Below are 19,584 nucleotides of genomic sequence, written 5' to 3' on the forward strand. Positions count from 1 at the left end.
GTTTCACTGACAGCTCTGACCACTCCGAAATGCTGGTTTTATTAAAATTGTTAACCTCTGCCTCACAGAAAATGACCAGGGAAAAGGAGTAAAAAGGAGTTTTATATACATGTAGTTGGGGGCTGGTAAAGAGGAAAAATGAGCCATGCATTTGGCTTACAGGTCAGGAGCACCTGTTCAACCCATTAGCTGGGCATCTTATCACACAACAATCCAGATGTATATAAAACAAAGGTTAAAGCGAGCAGCAAATTACCTTCTTGCTGCTGCCCACTGATGGGAGTGCATCATTGCCTGTTCCAGCTGCCAGGCAGACACAGACTAGTCCCCTGGTCTGGCAGAGGAGGGGGGAGCTATGCAGCTACACAGTACAGGTATGTAAGCAGTGCCAGCTCTCTGTGGGGTTCATTGACGTGGCACAGCAAAGCCACCATGGCTGTCCCACCCAGGGGCAGGCACTTCTCTAACAGGAGGTACTGATTGATCACATCACTGCTGACAGACACAGCACAACAGCATGAAAGCTTTACCTCTCCTAAGTGCGAGTCTCCCAGAGGTCCCTTGGTTTCTGTGTGCGCTATGATGACTTTTACTCCCGGAAGAATCTTGAATGAGAAGCATGCAGAAAAAAACTTTAATTCATCAAAAGTTAATAATGCAGAGCCACAGAAGTCAACAGTCTGGGCTTCCCTTGCTACTCTTCTCTGCACCACGCGTATCAACCACCTTGTCCTACCAAGCTGTTTAACTTGTTTAATCGTTTTAACCCTGAGCAGCTGTTTTGCAGCTTCAGAGTTGGTTTCACACCTAGAAAATGCCTTCCGCGTGAAGAAGGCCTCTGATTTTTTCGGTGGTAGCAATGTGTCCTATTGCTTCATGTCACGCACCAGGCCTCCCTTTAACTACTTGATCACACCATGCTCCCTCTAGTGCCTCTCCTGGATACACTGTGATTAGCAAAGCTCATCACACGTATTCTGTACTGGGATCCAGGTGGAGCAGCTCACAGCCCAGGTTAAGGGCCATGAGGACACAATGAGGGTCATAATGAATTTAAACTGAAAGAGTAGGTTTGGATTAGATGTTAGGAAGAACTTCTTCCATGTGAGGGTGGTGTGGCCCTGGCACAGAGATGCCCCATCCCTGGAAGTGTTCAAGGCCAGGCTGGATGGGGCTTGGAGCAATTTGGTCTAGGGGAAGATAACCCTGCCCATGGCAGGGGGGGATTTGGAATGAGATGATCTCTTCCAACCCAAACCTCTCTATGATTCTGTGATTCTACAAGGAGGAAGGATCAGTGTCAGTCTCTCACCTTCCCAGACTCCATAAGGGGCAGACTGTGTGGAGAGCCTCTCTCTACCAAACGCACCCTGAGAAAATAAGAGGATACATTTGTACAAGGCTTTAAGAACTTAAATAGAAGTCAAATAGATATGTTCTACTATACCCACGGTTACCCTCTCCTTAGCTGCACTGACCAAGCTGTAATGAATCAATCAATTATGCTCAGTTATTCACAACACAGTAAGACAGTTACGAGTTTTCAGCTGTCTTGAAGACTTCCCTATTAGCACAGAGCACATTTCTTTTAAGAACCTGTAACTCTGCTCTCTGGAGAGACAAGTGACTTTTTCCAACAGAGCCCTATGGCTGCAGTTCCACCAGCATTTTAAATTCACCTTCTAAAAAACATTCTCCTGGACCTCTACTTGTCACACTGAATGGTGGCAGAGCATTGGTAGGAATCACAGAAAGTAAAGAGTGAGCAGCCCAACTGGAATTAAGTGACACAATGCAGCCCAGGGAAGGCTGAGGGAATGGACTTGGTTTGGCTTGAAGGAAAAACCAAAAAGACTAAGGGAGACTCTAATTGTACTTTTTCCACTACCTGAAGGATACTTAGAGAGCCATGCAGGAGAAGAGGCCACAGATATAATATAGCAGGGAGTCAGCTGGCTGCTGCCAAGGATACTTCAACAAAGCCATGCAATGAGTCTGAGGTTTCTCCTCTACAGCCATTAAAGAGCTAATGCTTTAACAGTCTGTACCTGTCATGTCGAAGTGCTCTCATATCCACATAGACTGTTGTTGGATCTGGTCCTGCTGTTCCCTAAGAATAAGGAGGAAGAAATAAATTCAACAGAAACAACAAGATCCTGCTTTCATTCTCACAGCCACATAAATTCACAAATTTCTCTCCCTTTTTTACTGACACTTATACAGCACTTCCCTAATCTACAAGAAATATAGTGAAATAGCCCCCCTTTCTACAGTGACTGCTCTAAAGCAGTCTTCTTATGGAATCACTCAATGAATGCACAAGTGAAGTATGTAGTACAGGTTAAGTCTAAGATTTTAAAATTTTTAAATTTAAAATTAAGTTTTAAAGATTCTATTAGGGTAAGCACCTGCTCTAAAACCCACACAGCAAGTGCAAAGGATGTAAGTATAAACCAGTGTGGGCCTAATCCCTAACACTGCAGAACCAGATGGACTTCAGGACATGACAAGCACACATGCAGCACTATACCTGTTCAGCCAGCTTGCCCAGCCTGTTTGGCTGACAGCAGGACCACAAACAGAAGTAACAGAGGCCATCAAAGTGTGTGAAACAGAGAGAAAGGGGAAAAAAAAGAAAATACAAACAAAGAGGCACTGGAAACACAAGATACACACAGTAAGACAGAAAATAAAACTCATACTGTTTTAGAGTGAAAAGGAAATTTCCATTTCAGATTATTTAAAGGCTTGACACTCTTAGGTGGTTCCTTGGGAAACATGCAGGTTCCAGTTAATGAACAAGAAGAGGGCTAAGGCAGCTCCTACATTGTTCTATCACAAATCCCTCCTCCCTTTATGAGGCTGCTTGCAGCTTCAGAAATACCTCCTCAGTCCAGCAGGGCTGGAAGACATTCTGTATTTATCTACATGCTAATTTGTACCAGAAGTTTGGCCATTCATCTACATCCATTTAAATTCAATGAATTTTAAAACATCTAATACAAGTATCACTCTGGAAGAATGCAGGAGAGGGGTTAGAAAACCCCCCACACTGAAAAAGGGCTCAAGAATGGAAAACAGAGATGAAAAAGGCAGAATATGAAGGGGAAGCTCAACTGCCCAGCAGTCCTACACAGCTCACAGGGGGTTTTTTTGAGTACTTTTCATGTTGCCATTCAACACTCTGCAGAAAAACTGTTTTCCCCTTCCTCATCCCAAACTGGCTTTTAAAATTCTTATTTACACAGGCAACTCGGAAAGCTGATCTTTCACACTGGGCAGCTGACATGTTTTATTCGACGTGTTTAAAATCTTAATTTACAGTCATCTGGATTTCATGTGTAGCCTTCCTATTTTTCTCATAAAAATCACTCTGGCCATATTTCTTTGTAACCATTTAGCTAGGGCTTGTTAAAAACCTTTCCTCCTTTAATTGTGAAAGAAACTATAGAAACTAAAGAAACAATTGTAAATGGCAACATATTTAAGAAACTCGTGTCCCAAAATGTCTCTCCTGTAGGAAAACCAGAACATTATAATATATGCTGAGAGAATAAAAGGGATTTTTCTTGATCTAATGAGCACCAGGAACCAAAAAAATAAAAAGGAAAAATTAAGTTTTGCAGAAGTACAGTAGCAATCTTCATAGAATCAATCCTATGTTATTATGTGCAATTCATATCAATAAAATTGGAAATTAAATTTACAATTACACATATTTAATGCATGTCTCACCTAAGACATACAAAGCTACATACTCATCTGAAAGCTGAGCACTATCAACTCAAAGAACATCCAAACTCCAGGGTGCTTTCCCATTTTCTAGTCCATACTTAGTATCTGAAGTTTCAGGTAAGTTTTGGAATATATTTTTTTTTAATTTCCTGACTGCAAAAGCAGCATCTCAGTAAGAAAAGTCAGATTTAATCTCATTAAATCACACATAAGAGATTATTATCAGCTGAATACCAAACTGTCAAAGGTGGTTCTGGCCCACAGCATGTCATTATCTCTAGTCTGTGAAGCAGGGCTGTTCACTTTATGGGCATACCCCCCCCCCCAAATCTTCCAACTTTATACCTTTAATTAAAAAAAAAAGTCCAGCTCTCACATGAGGTGAGAGAAACGTATTTGCATGTTGATAATACTCACTGGAGACCTTTAAAAGTCAAAAAACACCTGCCAACCTTGTCAGTTTTCCTGGGTCTTATTTGAGGAACTCTGTCTTCCATCTAATTCCACATTACACATACAGATATTTTTCAAACAGACAGGATCTGAATAACACAAAACCTGAAACAGCACTGCTTGTAACATTTAATATTGATGCCTTAAGCCCCTAATGTTTTTTTTTATTTTTCTAATATTTGTAAGACTTGTAAGTTTTATAAGTAGGTTTTAAAAGCAGCAACCCCTCCCTCCCTTGTCCCTTGTCCCTTTCCCTTTCTCTAGCACCCTTGTTTACACATTCCTTAACCCTCTTACCCCATTCTATGCTCCCCATATCAATCCTACTCCTGAATACAGCAGAGATGTTTAGTCTTTTGTCAAGGCAAGGCCTAGATTGTTGGCAGAACAGCATATCAGGGCCTAAACCACAGAATACGGTCAAGAATTAGGTAACTATGTACCCTTTGTGCTCTGATGAAGAGGAAGGGGGGATGAACACGGGGTCCCAAAACCCCCAGACCCATTTCTCAGGGGGTGGACCCGGGGCAGACCAGAGTAAAGGCCACAGGGTGGGCACATCTGGGATTGGATGGATGGTGTTATAAAATGTAACATCTCAGGCACGGTCGGTGTGCGTCTTGTAACATCTTAGCCTTGGCAAAATAAACCCTTTCTTATCTCACCCCTAATTAACTGCTCTGGAGATTTTTTTCAGGACCAAAATTTCACGGCAACAATATTTATGAAGAAGAAGCTGTTTATTTAATTTAATACTGCTCCTGCACAATAGGAAGGAAACAAGTTTCTTAATAGTGAACCTCTGGATTAGAAAAGCAAATCAACTGGTCAATTAGTACAGAGAAGTGAAATTATCATAACCCACATCTTATTAAACATCTTATTAAAAAGCTTATTTAACTTGGTGATGAAGCTAGGAAGCAGTGGAGCTCTAGTTCATTAGGAAAAGACATCCATGGGGCTGAACATGATTTCCCATCAAGTTCCCAGAGACTCTGTGAAAGGAATAAGCAGTTCAATCTCACCTGTAAGCAAATTGCTACGTTGACCCTGCACCCAAAGGTAGTGCTCACTGCACGAGCAGAGAGGCCCAGGTCTTTAAACAACTTGGAGAAGGACTGGGTTAGCGTGATCCTCGGTCTCTCCTCTGCAACCACCATGCAGGTACGGACACAGGACAGGTTAACTCCCTTCATCTGAGAGGTTGGGTGAAGAGAACAACATTTTAAGTTTGAAGGCAACAACTCTGGAAATAAACAGTTTTAATTTGTGCAACAGAAGGACTTGAAGAGCACTGGAATAGGACGTGAACAGGTTAAACACTAAAGACACAGACATCGTGTCACTGCAGCACAGTCACTCAGAATTCTGAGCTGAAAACCCCCCAGAAAGTCATTGTGTCACAGGGCTGGCTCCCAGCACGGCACAGTTCAGGTGCAAGCAGTGTTCCAGACATCATTAGCTCCTGCCAGTGTGAATGTGAACCTAGAGTCATTGCCTGTGGGCCAGGATTCCCCTTGGTGAGGTCCAGGGGAACAGAGGAACAGGTTTTTTGTTTGTATTGAGAACAAGCACAATGCAGCCACTTTTTTGTGAATGAGCTGCCACACATTCCCAGTGGAAGTGCTGAGCAGCTGAGTTACTACAGCTGTGGGAACGCTCCTTCCTCTTCCAAGGTAATTAAGCCTGAGTTAAGAGACTTCCCTCAAAAATAAATGGATGTATCAAGGTGCAATTGCTGCTGTTAGGAAGTATATCATCATGTAATCATATAGAATGGTTTGGGTGGGAAGGAACCTTCAAGCTCATCTAGTTCCACCTCCCTGCCATGGGCAGGGACACCTTCCACTAGACCAGGTTGCTCCAAGCCCCATCCAACCAGGCCTGGAACACTTGCAGAGTTGTGGAAGATTATATCCATTTTAGAACTCTACATTTTTTGGTATTAACTGATCTGAAAGCAAGTGAGACTTACTGGGGAGCTTTTTGTTGTTTAGGAGAGAGGTGTTTTTGTGTTTGGTGAGGTTTTGGGCTTTTTTCTTCTGTTGGGGTGTGTTTTGTCTGTTTAAGGTTTTTTTTGTTTGGTGGTATTTTTTTGTCTCAGACACAAACAAGCTGATAGGCTTGCTATGTATTTTTCCCAAAATCTCAGAAATACCCAGCAGCACAGATGTGGCACAAACAAGTAAAGCTGAAAACACAAGACTTCTTTTTTTTTTTTTTTTTTCCTCCACCAGAAACACGAGAGCTGAATCTTCCAGCAATCTCAACATTCCCCAAAAATCAAGTAATAACGAAAGGGTCTCACAGAAATACGAACTCATCCTCTGCAAATGAAGTATTTTTTAGAAAGACACATGTATGTCTCTGTCAGCATGCTGAAAAAAGGAGTCCACTCACCCGGAGAACATCGGTCTGTGTCCCCAGCCCTTTGGTGCACATCTCCATGACCGAGTATGAGCAGAAGGTGACACGCACTTTGTACTGACTGACAGCAGACAGCCACAGAGACACGTTGCTCTCCAGCTCCAGAGGAGGGACCAGGATGGACTGGTGACCTGAATATACACTGGGGAGAGGAAGCAGTAGAAACATGAAAACTTCGAGCCACCATAAAAAAAAAAAAAAAAAAAAAGCCAAAAGTTATGTGAAGTCAAAACGAAGGAAACACAGGAAAACTGAGACCTGAACTTCAGCTTCTCTTCTCCAAAAGAGCAAGAATCTCTTAGTCAGCTGGGAACTATGGGACTGAGTTAAGTCACAAACCTTAAGGTGACTATATTTGTCCTGTGCAGTAAATTGTGCTGAGCTATAGGCAAACATTCAATGCCTTCAACAGACAGAACTGACACAAAAATGTTAATGTCTGAGGCATCACAGAAACACAGAGTGACCTGGGTTGGAAGGGACCTTAAAGCTCATCTCATTCCACCCCCTGCCATGGGCAGGGACACCTTCCACTAGCCCAGGTTGCTCCAAGCCCCATCCAACCTGGCCTTGGACACTTCCAGGGATGGGGCAGCCACAGCTTCCCTGGGCAACCTGTGCCAGTGTCTCACCACCCAATTCCAGCTCCTAACCACCATCATTCCAATTACAGCTGGATATTGAGCATATTTTTCTGAGTCATTCATGGGAAAATGCACCTTTTGCTTTGAGTGAAATGAGTGTTTAACACCTGTATTGCACCATTCAAGATTTAGTGCAGTTTTCTAGCCTTTGCCACGGCTGTCTCAGTTTTTAAACAGTGTTTATGTGAAATATTTAACCTGGATACCGGTTAACATGAGTGGACAGAAAGTCAAATTTGTCATCAGAATCACACCACCTTTTAATTTTTTTGGTTTCATCTTTCTTTAAGTTTATATTTTAATTCTTTCCTCACTGAGGTTTCTTCTCCCTCCATCCTGACTCGCTTTACTGATGATATAAATCCTCAGATGCTACCAAAGTTGCATTTTTGTTTTTCTTCAGTGCACTTCCTTTCCAGTTGGGAAATTTAGAGAGAGAAGAGACAGGTGTAACTACAGTAAATTTACCTATTTATAAAACAACTTTGTATTCAAAAGCTTCAGTTTCTGCATTTTTTAAAAGAAACATCTAACATAACATTAAATCTTGGATTAGTTAAAGCATATGGCATGTTTTAAAAGGAAAAAAAAAAAGAGGAAGATTTTGCAGCTTTGTGAGATGTGCTGCATTAGAGCAGTTATCTGGTTGAATCAATTCAGGACTCATTCATTTTAAGAAACATTTAACTGCTTCCTTCAGCAGTATTTCTTAGTGCATACCCATCTTGCAGTGAACACCTTAAGGGTCTTGTCAAAACATATGGTTTAATCTCAAAAGACTTTAAAAGGATTTATTTAATCAATGTGAGACAGACAGTGAAGTCCTTTTTTTCCTTGAATTTGGTATCTAATTAATTCCACTTGCAAACCCAAAGTTACTCGAGTAACTAACTGACTGAAGTGGATCTTCTTACCACAGAAGGTGTTTTCTGAACTACTGATAAAAAGGTTCAATTGGGTTTCTTTGACAGTTCTATCCCACAGCTGTTCCCTGGGATTCTGGAGAAGGCTGGGCACACGTGAGGAGGCCCATGGCTGCAGTGACATACCTGCACAAGCACCACAGTGCAAACCCCAGGCCACAGTAAGGGTCCAGGCAGATGGCAATCTGTCGGGATGGGTACAGCTCACACTGGAGCTTTATCGAGCGACATAAGGCACTTGTAGCTGCGTGTGACATCTGCAAGAGGAAAACAGGAGCTCTCAGGGACCCTTTTTAGAAAAAGGGTATCACATATTCCTTCCGAAACATAAGGAAACAAAGCGTAATTATCTCTCTTGTTACTCTACCTTAACTCCTGCTAATATACCAGTAGTAGACACACTGAAGTCCAAGTATGCCAACATATCTGGAGAAGTAGGTCTGAAAACACTAGCCAGCTTCTTTTTAGGCATATCATCTATTTAAAATAAATAAAAAGAGAAAAGTACCATATTATTATTTTGAGAAACGACCACAGGACAAAGAAACGTATCTTTACAGCATTACCACCAGATACTTCCTATAGTTTCTTGGACAGCCATTTTAATGCAATGCAGAACACATCCACTCAATCCAGCAGTTAAAGGTGTAACAAAATAAACACACCACTCTTAAAACTATTTCCATTTTGGCTAGTGTACCTGTATCCAAAATAGTGGGCCATGTTTTAATATCTACAGCTGCAGCAGCCTCCTTAGACTTCAGCAGTTTCATTATGGCTTGGGTGGTCAGTATACACGCAGACTTACTGACCTGCAAAAGGCACAGCATTAAAACCATTTATAAAACCAGGGAATGGATGCTCCAAGTGATATCATATCCACCCAGAGGAGATAACCAACAAGATGAACAGATGAAGAAAATCACTGGAAACAAAGCAAAATGAATCACAACAATAAAAGACCATTTTAAACGAGTTTCCGAAAAAAATGTCATCGTTGACTCAGCAGACTGATTTTTTTTTTCCCCTAGCTTATTTTACACCAACCATGGCAAAGCAATTCATCAGGATGCATCAACCAATCCACACTCCCCAAAAGCATGAGGAGAGGAATGTCTCATACCTACCTCTACAATCATTTTGACAGTGGGCAGAGTGGTAGCAAGGTTCTGTGGATGAGGTGGGCGGACAGTGATGGGGACACAGCCAGCATATAAGCAGCCATAAAAAGTTGCTATCAAGTCCACTCCTGTAAAAGATATTTGTGAAACTAAAGCCATTTTTATCAGGGCAACAGGCCGAACTCTTTCACCAAAACCAAAACACACGGTGATTTATTTTATTGAGACGTAAGGATTTCTCACAAGGGTCTCTTCAAATCAACAGGCTGCTCTTGGCCGTGCCCGCTCCTACAGGGTTAAAATGTTTTGCATTTGAGACGCAGCAAAAGTTATTTCGATCCTACAAACTTTAAATGGGTAGGGATATATTTTCGTGAACAGGACTTTCTTTTCTGGTGCTGACTGTGCCTTTTGCTGTCTGTATTGCCTTACCTGGAGGGTAAACCAGGGCCACGTGGTCACCAACGTTCAGCCGCCCCTTCTCCAGCAGCGCAACTGCCACTCTCTCTGCTCTCTTGTGCAGCTGGATGCACGATGCAGTGCTAGCTACAGTGCCCTGCACAGGAGAGAAGTGACATCAGAAACCTCTATTCAAACTGTTCTACACAAAGTACCTGCTGCAGATACAGTATTTCATCTGTCCTTATTTTAACGATACAGCAAATGCTGTTAAAGACTCTTGTCTCTACGTTTGAGAAACCACGCTGCTGGTACCATGAGCTTTTACAGGGCTAGAGGCTTTTATACATCATGCAAAACCATAACAGTAAACACTGTGTATTGTTGAAATAGAAACAGCAGCAGCTCAGTGACTTGGATATTGACATGAAAAGGTGTAAAACAAAAGGGTTTCTCATGGAGAGCTGTGAATACACTAACATGCAGCACTGTAGTCCCCAGTTATTTAAGACAGGTCTTCGCTAACAGGTAATTTCTTTGTGCCCAAGTTTTGTATTTCCTTTTGCAGTCTCCTTGTCAAGGGTAAAACTTGCCTGAACAAAATGACCCAGGAAGGTGCTTCTTCATACCAGAAAACTTACCTCAAAATCCTCTTAACTCTGAGAGAACAAACCAATTCTGTGACTTTTAACAATAACAATGTTGAAACAGTTTCTTTTGCTAAAGCACAGTCTCACAAAAAAAAGTCAGAAGTGTTGAACCATGTCCTAACCATTTTGCCTCTCTGAATAAGAACCACAAAAGCAAATCCTTGACTTCCCAAGGACTGCTGCTGGACCTTCTGGAAGCACATTCCCTACCCCGCTGTCTGCAGCACAGCACAGGGTAAATCCAGTTTGTCACTGGGCTGTTGCTTCCATTTTAAGTGTCATCCTTCTTGGGGGCAGAGCCTAGCCCAGGACAAGGCATCAGCATCTCCTAAAAGGTGTGACAGTGCTACTGGAAAAGATGACTCCAAAGTTGTCTCAAGGGCTCTCTACTTAGGCTGCAGATCTTCTAATCAGCAAATCCTCCAGCTCTGACTTCCAGTTACCCTTGTCTTCAGAGAGGAAGACAGAATTGTGTCTTCCATTAATATCACAAAAGTTGTGTTTCAGCAGGTAATGCAATTACTGCAATGTTTTAAGCCAGGCAGAATGTATACTGAAATTCCAGATGTGGCATGAAACATATGGCATAAAATTCCAGGAGTGGAAAAACAATGCTGCTTACTAACTAGCAATTTTTGTCTGCTTCATTAAAATAACCTGAAGGATTTTAGGAAAAGACTTCTGGCTGGAATTTTCTTAAAATCAAAACAATCTTTTGTTTTGATCTCAATCTCCAAGTATGACCTAAAGGGCATCTCACCTTGGAATTCAACAGAAGGAAGAGGGGATGATCTGGAGTTGTCTGAGCTCGCCACTGAAGAACATCTGCCAAATACAGGAACTGAAACGGAAAAAAAAGGAGACACTCAGATTCACTCAAAATGCCTCAGGTTTACTTTCAGCAGAATATCACACCTGGTCTTCTCTCACTCTGAATAAGCTAATTGAAATATTTAGTCATACCAGGACATCAGTGTCACCTTTCTTGCCTGGTCGTTATCCTCCAGCTGGCTCACATCTCTGCCCGAGGCTTGTGCAATCCTCTTGCCAGCTACAAGGTTTCCTACTATCATTGAGGCAGGACCAACATCTGCATTTTGGAAAGAAGAGGTGCAAAATGAGGACAAATAACGTAAGGGACACACAGCAATCAGCACAGCCTGCAGCCCCCTGTGAGTGCCACATCTAACACAGGTCTGGCCGAGCCAGCACATGCTCTGTTTTCCTCACCTGGTTGTTTCTGTCGAGGCTTGGGCAGGTTGGTAACACAGGTATGGGGACACATCAGGACGTTACAAGGATGCAGAGCGCCCTCCAAAAAGCGCTGCTTCGTTTCTGAAATATGAATTCCTCCGAGTGGAGCCTTTGGCAAAGTGTTGGCCGGCACCAAGGCAAGGCAGTATACACCCACTTGGTGAATGCTATCGATTGCCTTGATAGAAATTAAAAAAAAAAAAAATACATTCCACATTATCAACTGGGATGTAGCCAGAGCAAAAATTTGAATTCAAGTCATTTATAACATTAAAATTTTTACTTGCACCACAATTTGCAAATAAAGGGTCCAATTCTGCACTCACTGAACTCATAGAAGCTGTGCCATGACTTCAATGGGAGCAGGAGCAGACCCAGGACTTTGCTTGTGCCCTCTATCAAGGGGATGCCACCTGCACATCAGGGATTAGGAAAGTCTCTTAAAAGTGGGCAAAGAGTGCAGAGATTTTCAAAAGCCAAAATTATATTACAGCAAATTTAGCATGTATGGCACAATCACAAAAGCGCAGTAGAACATAAAACCACAAAAATAGAGAGGGAAGCAACTTTGCAGCCTAAAACTTAAGTGTCTGTTTCAGCTCTCTCTGTTTCTCTTCTAAAAAGAGAAATAAAAATATTTTCTCCCACAAAAAAGCCTTTCTATTACCAGATATTCCCTCCAAAAAGATTAGAAAGCTGAAATTAGACAGAAACCATTATTACCTAACTGCCTTACTTTTAAGAGTAAACTTCCCTTAAGTTGTTCTCTGTATCCTTCCTTTCAGTTGTCCCTTCACCAGTCTTCCATAATAGCTCTCTCAATTTTTACTTTCTTAGAACTAATTAATTCTGAAATCCACAAATGTAAGTCTACCACAATTCCCCTTCCTCCTGCCCTCCACCCCCCAAGAAAATATAGTGAAGTAATCAAGGGAAAAAAGTTTTTAATGCTTACAGTTGGAGATCTAGAATAAGGTTGTTAGTGACACAAAAAGCTTTCAGAGGCAGTTCTGATATTGGCACTAAGTACACTCATAAACATTTCCAGAGTTAACTCTCAGTATGAAATCAGAAGAGACATGTAGCATTAACCCAAAAACCCCCATCACCCTTAGGACTCAGGGAATCCTAGTAGTAGGAAGTTAAAAAAAAAAAAATTCTGAAAGAAAATCTTACTTTTTACAAAAATTCTGTTAACTATCAACCCTGAAACACATCCTGAAAAAAAACCCAGCTCATTGTAGCTCTCTGTGGTTACACTGATAGGTTTGGCTTATGGAAAAAAAAAAGAAAAAAGATGCTCTAATGTTCTCATTTCATACATCAGCCTTATTCACCTGGAAAAGAGAAAGGACAGACTGACTACCTGTAGAACCCTGCTCATCCACTGAAAACTATCCTCCTCTGAGGCGTCAGGGCGCTGCTCTGCCACAAGCACTATCCGATCATCATGCAAAACGGGCACAGAAAACACTGCTATCCTAAAACACAAAGGACAGAAGAATGATAGGATGCAACATATGGTGAACAGAGCATGGGTTATCATCACGTGGGGATGGCTGCAACCTCTCATGGCACTGTTTCACACACACAAGCATTATTCATGCCAGGTCATCACAAAATCACAGGAAAATAGAACACATGTAGGTTCACTACTGTAATTGATTTCTGGTGGGGGTCAGGTGGATTTGCAGTCACCAATGTAGCACGTGTTTGACAGGCAAGTTCCATACGTGCAAGGGCTGTGCAAACCTTGCCTACAGAACTCCATCATGCACACTGGACTTGTGGCCCCTACATCCCTTCAGAAAGATGACTGTGCCAAATTACTGACCAGCATATGCTTGCACAGAAAAATACTTAACCCTCATTCGGGAATTACATTAGTTTTGGGATTGCATCTCCTAGGATAAAATATTAATAATGCCTCCGCCAGGTATGTGCCATTATTTTTATGCTCAACTGCATTATTTATATGTCAGTTGCACAAGTGAGCAAAACCGAAGAAAGCTGGATTTTTAAAGGATCATAGAATAGTTTGTGTTGGAAGGTCATCTACTTCCAACCCCCCTGCAATAAGCAGGACATTTTCAACTAGATCAGGTTGCTCACAGCCCCCTCCAACTTGACCCTGAATGTTTCCAGGGCTGGGGCAGCCACAGCTTCTCTGTGCCTCATCACCCTCACAGTCAAGATTGTCTTTCTTATGTGTAATCTGAATCTAATCTGTTTCAATTTAAAACCATCACCTCACTACAGGCTTCACTAAAAACTCTGTCCCCATTTTTCCTATAAGGCCCTTTTAGGTCTCGAAAAGCTGCAATAACATCTCCCTGGAGCCTTCTCCAGGCTGAGCCATCCCAGCTCTCTCAGCCTGTCTCCATAGCAGAGAGGCTCCAGCCTTCGGAGCATCTCTGTGGCCTCTCTGAACTCAACAGAAGCAACAGCTCCATGTCCTTCCTGTGCTGGGCCCCCAGGGCTGGAGGCAGCTCTGCAGGTGGGGTCTCACCTGAGTGGGGCAAGAATTCCTCCCTCCCCTGCTGCCCACGCTGTGAGATCAGCCCAGGACACAGCTGGTTTCTGGGCTGCCAGTGCATATATGGCCAGGGTACGTCCAGCCTCTCACCCAGCAGCACCCCCAAGCCCTTCTCAGCACAGCTGCTCCTGATCTGTTCATCCCCCAGCCTGGACTGGTCCCAACATGACCCCTGAGGGACCCTACTAGTCACTGATTTCCATCTGGACATTAGGCCATTGACCACAGAAGAGCAATCAGGTTGGTGATACATCACACACTATCTTTGAAGGTCCTTCAGCTGTTTGTTCTTTAGAACATGCTGCACAGTTCCTCCCTCGGCCACTCTGCCCAAAAGGCTCGGAGGACAGAGGTGTCTTATATCTGGCACATGAGCTTCATTTGAGTGTCTTAAGAGAAGCTTTGAAAGAATTTTTAAACAAACACTTAAAGGTCTACCTTTATACTTTGTGAAAGCAATTTAGAATCTATTGTGCACGAAGAAGGGTGTCAATACTTGTCTTTCAAGTTAGCAGAGACAGGGTATATCACCACTTAGTGCCACCTTTCCTACAAACCACACATGTAAAAACTCACATGCATTGCTCCTGTGTGTGCTGTGTTACTTATTGATTGTCTGTGGGTGAGAAAAAAAGGAACAAAGCCCAATCAGCAGGGCTGAAGTTTCTGATATACTCACCTTCCCCGATAGACAAACTTCATGGGTTCCACTGCCAAGGCGGTGGCTACCACGTCATCTGCGTTGTGCCTGCGGCCACTGACCATCATCAGGCCATCCAACTTCCCTACCACAAACACCAAATAGTCCTGAAAAGAAGGCAGGATTAGAAACAGAGGGGAAAACCTCCTCACTCCTGGCAATACATGCCTGACTCAAGCCGACAATACTCTCGAGATCTATAGGAGGTCAGTGCCCCAACACGTACTTCTGCTGAATGCAGGGGCACCACTTAAGAGTTGGGAGTCAGGACAAAGTAGGGCCCCCAGGGCTTGTTCACACTTACAGGACCCACAAAGCCAAGCAATCCTGTTCTTGTGAAGGGCTGGTCTGAAACAGGCACGCCAGCTGCTGTCACTGGGATGGCCTGGAAGAACACAGAAGGATTCAGACACTCACTGGACTGATACGGACACTCATTATTGCCACAAAAGGAAAATATAAATTGGAGTACCACTGGAAGAAAAAATATGGGCAGAAAGACCAAAATGCCTTCAGGTAACTGCACATAAGACTTCTGTGTTAATTCAGAGCTAAGATGAATTAAATGCTCACACAGGCAAAACACCGGATTATGGAATATAGAAGCAGCTGATTGACTGCAGATGATACTTGGTACTTTTGGTTATAAGAGACAGAATTTGTTGTTATGATTCTATGAATGAAGGAAAGTGTATCCAAGCCAAGGCTTTTTCTAATCAAAAAACCCCCAAAAGCAAAACGAAAAACCACCAAAAAAGGACTTCTAAGGAACAAATAAGTCTATTTGCAAGAAGGAATACTAGAAATGTGACAATCACACTTTACATTACAAGGAAGTTCGAACCTCAAATACATTCTTGGTGATTCCCAGGAGGCCAAAATACGCTATCCCCGTTGCTCCTGAATTCACACATATTTCTCCAACCTCATCAGCTTTACACAGATAAGGAGTCCCATCCACCTTCACAACACACACGCTGGCTGCAAGGAGGAAGAACACAGAATCCCAGAGTTAGTGTGCTCCAGCAGCTGACACACACAAGTGCTCTGCTGCTGATAGGTAAAAGATTTTAAATATCAATTATCTATCAGCTACAGAAAAACACAGCACGTAAGAGAGCTCTCTGTAGCTTTTGGATAGGCTGTGTAATGAGTTCTCCAAGATTAAGTTCACAAATGCAATGTTTCTTCTTACAGTGTTTCACAGCCTTCACATCAGCTGCAGCTGAATCCAAAGTACCACAGTGCAAGGGAGTTTGATTTAGCACTTAAGATTCAAGATTAAAAAAGAAATCAGTAAGTCTATGCAGGTCAATGCAAAATAAACAGAATGAAGCCAGCTCTGCTGCCAGCATGGACCAAGAACTGCTGGTAAAACAGATCTGTGGGAACATTTTCAAAGAGAAGTCTTCAGTTGTCAACATCTTAGGTCTGAACAGGAGAGATAATCATTCACTCTACCAGTAGATCAATGCCTAAATTATCTTGGTTTCATAAAAATTACCTATCAGAACAACTAGCAGTTATTAGTAATTGTTTGGAATCATGCAATGATAACCTCGGGTGACCAAGTAAGGAGATGCTACTCAAATCCTGGTACAGCTCCAAGTCCAAATCAGAACAACAGTTTCAGTTGCTGGATATTATACATACGAACTAGAAGGCTGGAATTAAATTCTACAGTATGAACTATCAGTCAGTCATGCAAAAACCCACATTTTGCAATTTAGGGGCTATAAAAAATGGGAAAAAAGGCTGTTTAAAACTTAGTGGTAAATTGAAACAGATGAAATAATTTATTACTCCAGGAAATAACTTGAGCTAGTATCAGAACTCTGTACGTAACACTTAAGCAATGATGCAGAGAGAAGGGCTAATAACAGGAGAAAGCACAACAATTTGTGGGCATACACAAATGTACAGCCCTCAGCACATTCACAAACACGGAAAAACCAAGGGATTAGCCTACAGTGCCCAAATGATGCTCCCTCCATGGAGCCCAAGGACAATCCTATCGCTCTGATCAAGTAAAAAAAAAAAAAAAAAAATACTTACCAGTAACCAATGTATGATACAGGTAGTCTACAGGTACATTCTAACAGCAGGCACAGTTCTGCCCTGCCAGGTTATACTGCAAGGTTGCCCTGATGCAGTACCTGTGGAGCCTGTACTCTCGCTTCTCCTCCTTTTCCTGCTTCGTGTGTGACATACAAGAGAGTGCATCTACCACCATTTCAGTCTTTCTCAACAGCATTGCATCTGAAAAAGAATTAGAGAGAAGGGAAAAGCAGATGGGATGGGAATGTACATGTGGACTGCACGTCACGAAGAACACAGATTCCTGGTAAGAAAGCTTTCTTTCTTCAAATGAGTCCACATGTACATTCTGGCAGATGGCGACTCTCAGCAGTTAAACCTGCCAAGGAGTATCCTGGCAGAGGATGAGAATCCTGCTGTGCAAAGGACCACGCTGATGCCCTACCAAAGACTGGATTCAGCTTTGGATGTTTCAAGACTAGCACAGCAGGAATGCAAGAAGAATGCCAGGGGCCTGCACGGCAGAAGGCTGTGAACAAAGGTGCTGATGAGGGTCAGAAAGTGCTCTCTTGTTCCACTTCCAGTGTCTCACAGTGGATCCATATACAACAGCTACCCTGGCACTGCAGTCTCTAGTTAAAACTCTCTTCTAGAAGCATGAAGCCTTAAGAAAAATACTAAAAGACCAGAATAAAATGCCTCTAGAATCATTGTGGAAGGTATTTGCAGAGTTTCCAGAGAACCCTAGTCTTTGAGAAAAACAGCACTCGGGAATGTCAAACGCAAGGACCTGAATCTTTCCCTGCTCCTCTGGAAAGGGAAACAGGTATAAAGCCAGTCAACTTCCTAGCTAAGGATGAACATAAATCTAGATTTTAAAGGTGGTCACACAAGCATTCAAGGTACAACATTTAAATTGGAAGAAAACATCTCATCCCAAGTGTACACACTGGCACAGGTCTCAAGAGAAGTTGTTCTGCAGTGGTAGGCTGTTGTGCCATTGTGTGATGGACTGAGGCCAAGTGGAATTGATTACTATGCTAAATTCTAAGGACTGAGTGGAAAAGAGAAATTTCAGAAAAAAGACTGAAAGCTTTCACCAAATTGTTCTGCAACAACTCCTTCCACAGATCAGGCACTGAGATGAAGGAACCAGATTCCTCTGCAGTGAAGATGCATTGTGGTAACTACCAGAACCTGTGCAAACGTCTTCTGAGACAAAAAGAGGAAACAATGACATCCAGGACATCCATGGGCTGGAGACAATGTGAGCATCCCAACATTTAGGAAACTGGAACCATCCTCCCTGACCTTCTAGAAAAGGTACTGAATACAGTCACAGTCGAGAATGTGACACTGCATATGCAAAAGTTCCTCTTGCAGAAACCCAAGATCTGGCAGCAACCCAAAGTTTTCTGCTTGAGTATAAGAAAGTAGCTGCTATAGCAGCACTATTTCTAGGAACCAGGCTTTGTATGAGCAGGAGCTATAGGGATATAGAACTTTTGGATTTGAGAGTGCTACTCTCCTGTCAAATTAAGAACATGAGAAGGATCCCTGTAAAAGAACAGAAAATGATTAGTTGGGAAGTAGGGAGACAAACTTAACTGAATACCCTGAGCAACCACACCCAGGTTCAAGCATAAGGTACAACACACTTCCAAGATGACAGATAACAGGGCAAGTTTATATGAAAACTGGAGGCACAAACCAGGCAGAATAGAAGAGGTTTGGCACTCTCCCTACCAACTTTACTAGTTCAATTTGAAAAAAACGAACTGAAGATTGCCCTAAGCCAAACTTAGCAACGTCAGTTCCAGACAGAAACCACGCAAAATAGCCAAAGGTGGTCAACAGGTGAGGCAAAATGTCATCCCTCCAGGAGAAGATTGCAGTGGAATGCATTCTAGGTTCTCTTAAGAATTCTCATGCTATCTTTGATGGGAAGATTTCTCCGTGGATGCCTGAACTTCCCTTGAGGCTCTTGTGATGGACATTCATGGAAGATAATGAATGTGAAGGGCATGTGTCATCAAGAGTGCCCTATGGGTTAAACAGCAGTGACACAAGACATGACCCTGGTGGTGATGGGTCTGTTGAATAAGATGCCCCGAGCAGGTGGGCTCAGTGTCTCAAAACAAACAGAAAAAGAAAATGAGGGTGAAAGTGGACACTTTATCACCGATCTTTTAACCAGGTGGTTCCCAAATAAAGCATACTTGGGATCTTCACAGGAAATGAGATCAAAACCGTTTGGCTTGTCCATTTCCATATGAAATCCAGGAATGTGAGCTCCTGCTACGTGAAAGACTAGGGCATGTAAGCACTTCCAGGTTCAGTGCGGATCAGAAGATGGAACAAAGTCTTCAGGGATGGTATCTGACTCAAATTAGGCCTTTGGTGAAAGCACAGCAATCTAAAGAAAAAAACCCACAAAACCAAGAGGAGATGAAGAGCACGACTCGTCAGTCAGCAGAGGGGCAACGAGCAGGTGGTGGTATGTTCTCTCCTGTATGCCAAACACCAAGCCAGAATGGACAGGGCACATCCTCCGTGATGTGCATAAATCTTTCCAGGCACAAGTATATCCACTGTTAGAATGTACATGCAGACTCATTTGAAAATAAGTAATTTATTTCCTTAGGTCGTTAATTCCTTTTCATCTGGCACACACCTGCTAGCCTTCTGACTTTCTACTCTGGAAG

General features: G+C 42.6%; 1 protein-coding gene across 1 annotated transcript in view; it reads right to left on the reverse strand.

Moving 5' to 3' along the window:
• Positions 1-19,584, reverse strand: part of DIP2A (disco interacting protein 2 homolog A) — an 83,434-nt gene that overhangs the window by 4,005 nt on the left and 59,845 nt on the right. The window contains exons 18-35 of the mRNA XM_017838061.1: positions 15,687-15,823; positions 15,147-15,227; positions 14,822-14,949; positions 12,973-13,087; positions 11,583-11,784; positions 11,333-11,442; positions 11,113-11,193; positions 9,736-9,859; positions 9,310-9,431; positions 8,883-8,994; positions 8,550-8,659; positions 8,309-8,439; positions 6,589-6,757; positions 5,214-5,384; positions 2,531-2,560; positions 2,049-2,110; positions 1,313-1,370; positions 531-605 (exon numbers count right to left, since the gene is read on the reverse strand). Of these exons, the coding sequence (XP_017693550.1) occupies positions 531-605; positions 1,313-1,370; positions 2,049-2,110; positions 2,531-2,560; positions 5,214-5,384; positions 6,589-6,757; positions 8,309-8,439; positions 8,550-8,659; positions 8,883-8,994; positions 9,310-9,431; positions 9,736-9,859; positions 11,113-11,193; positions 11,333-11,442; positions 11,583-11,784; positions 12,973-13,087; positions 14,822-14,949; positions 15,147-15,227; positions 15,687-15,823 (2,018 nt within the window). The remainder of the gene's footprint in view (positions 1-530; positions 606-1,312; positions 1,371-2,048; positions 2,111-2,530; positions 2,561-5,213; positions 5,385-6,588; positions 6,758-8,308; positions 8,440-8,549; positions 8,660-8,882; positions 8,995-9,309; positions 9,432-9,735; positions 9,860-11,112; positions 11,194-11,332; positions 11,443-11,582; positions 11,785-12,972; positions 13,088-14,821; positions 14,950-15,146; positions 15,228-15,686; positions 15,824-19,584) is intronic.

The sequence above is a fragment of the Lepidothrix coronata genome, unplaced genomic scaffold (assembly GCF_001604755.1).
Source record: "Lepidothrix coronata isolate B3197 unplaced genomic scaffold, Lepidothrix_coronata-1.0 Scaffold323, whole genome shotgun sequence".
Taxonomy (NCBI): Eukaryota; Metazoa; Chordata; class Aves; order Passeriformes; family Pipridae; genus Lepidothrix; species Lepidothrix coronata.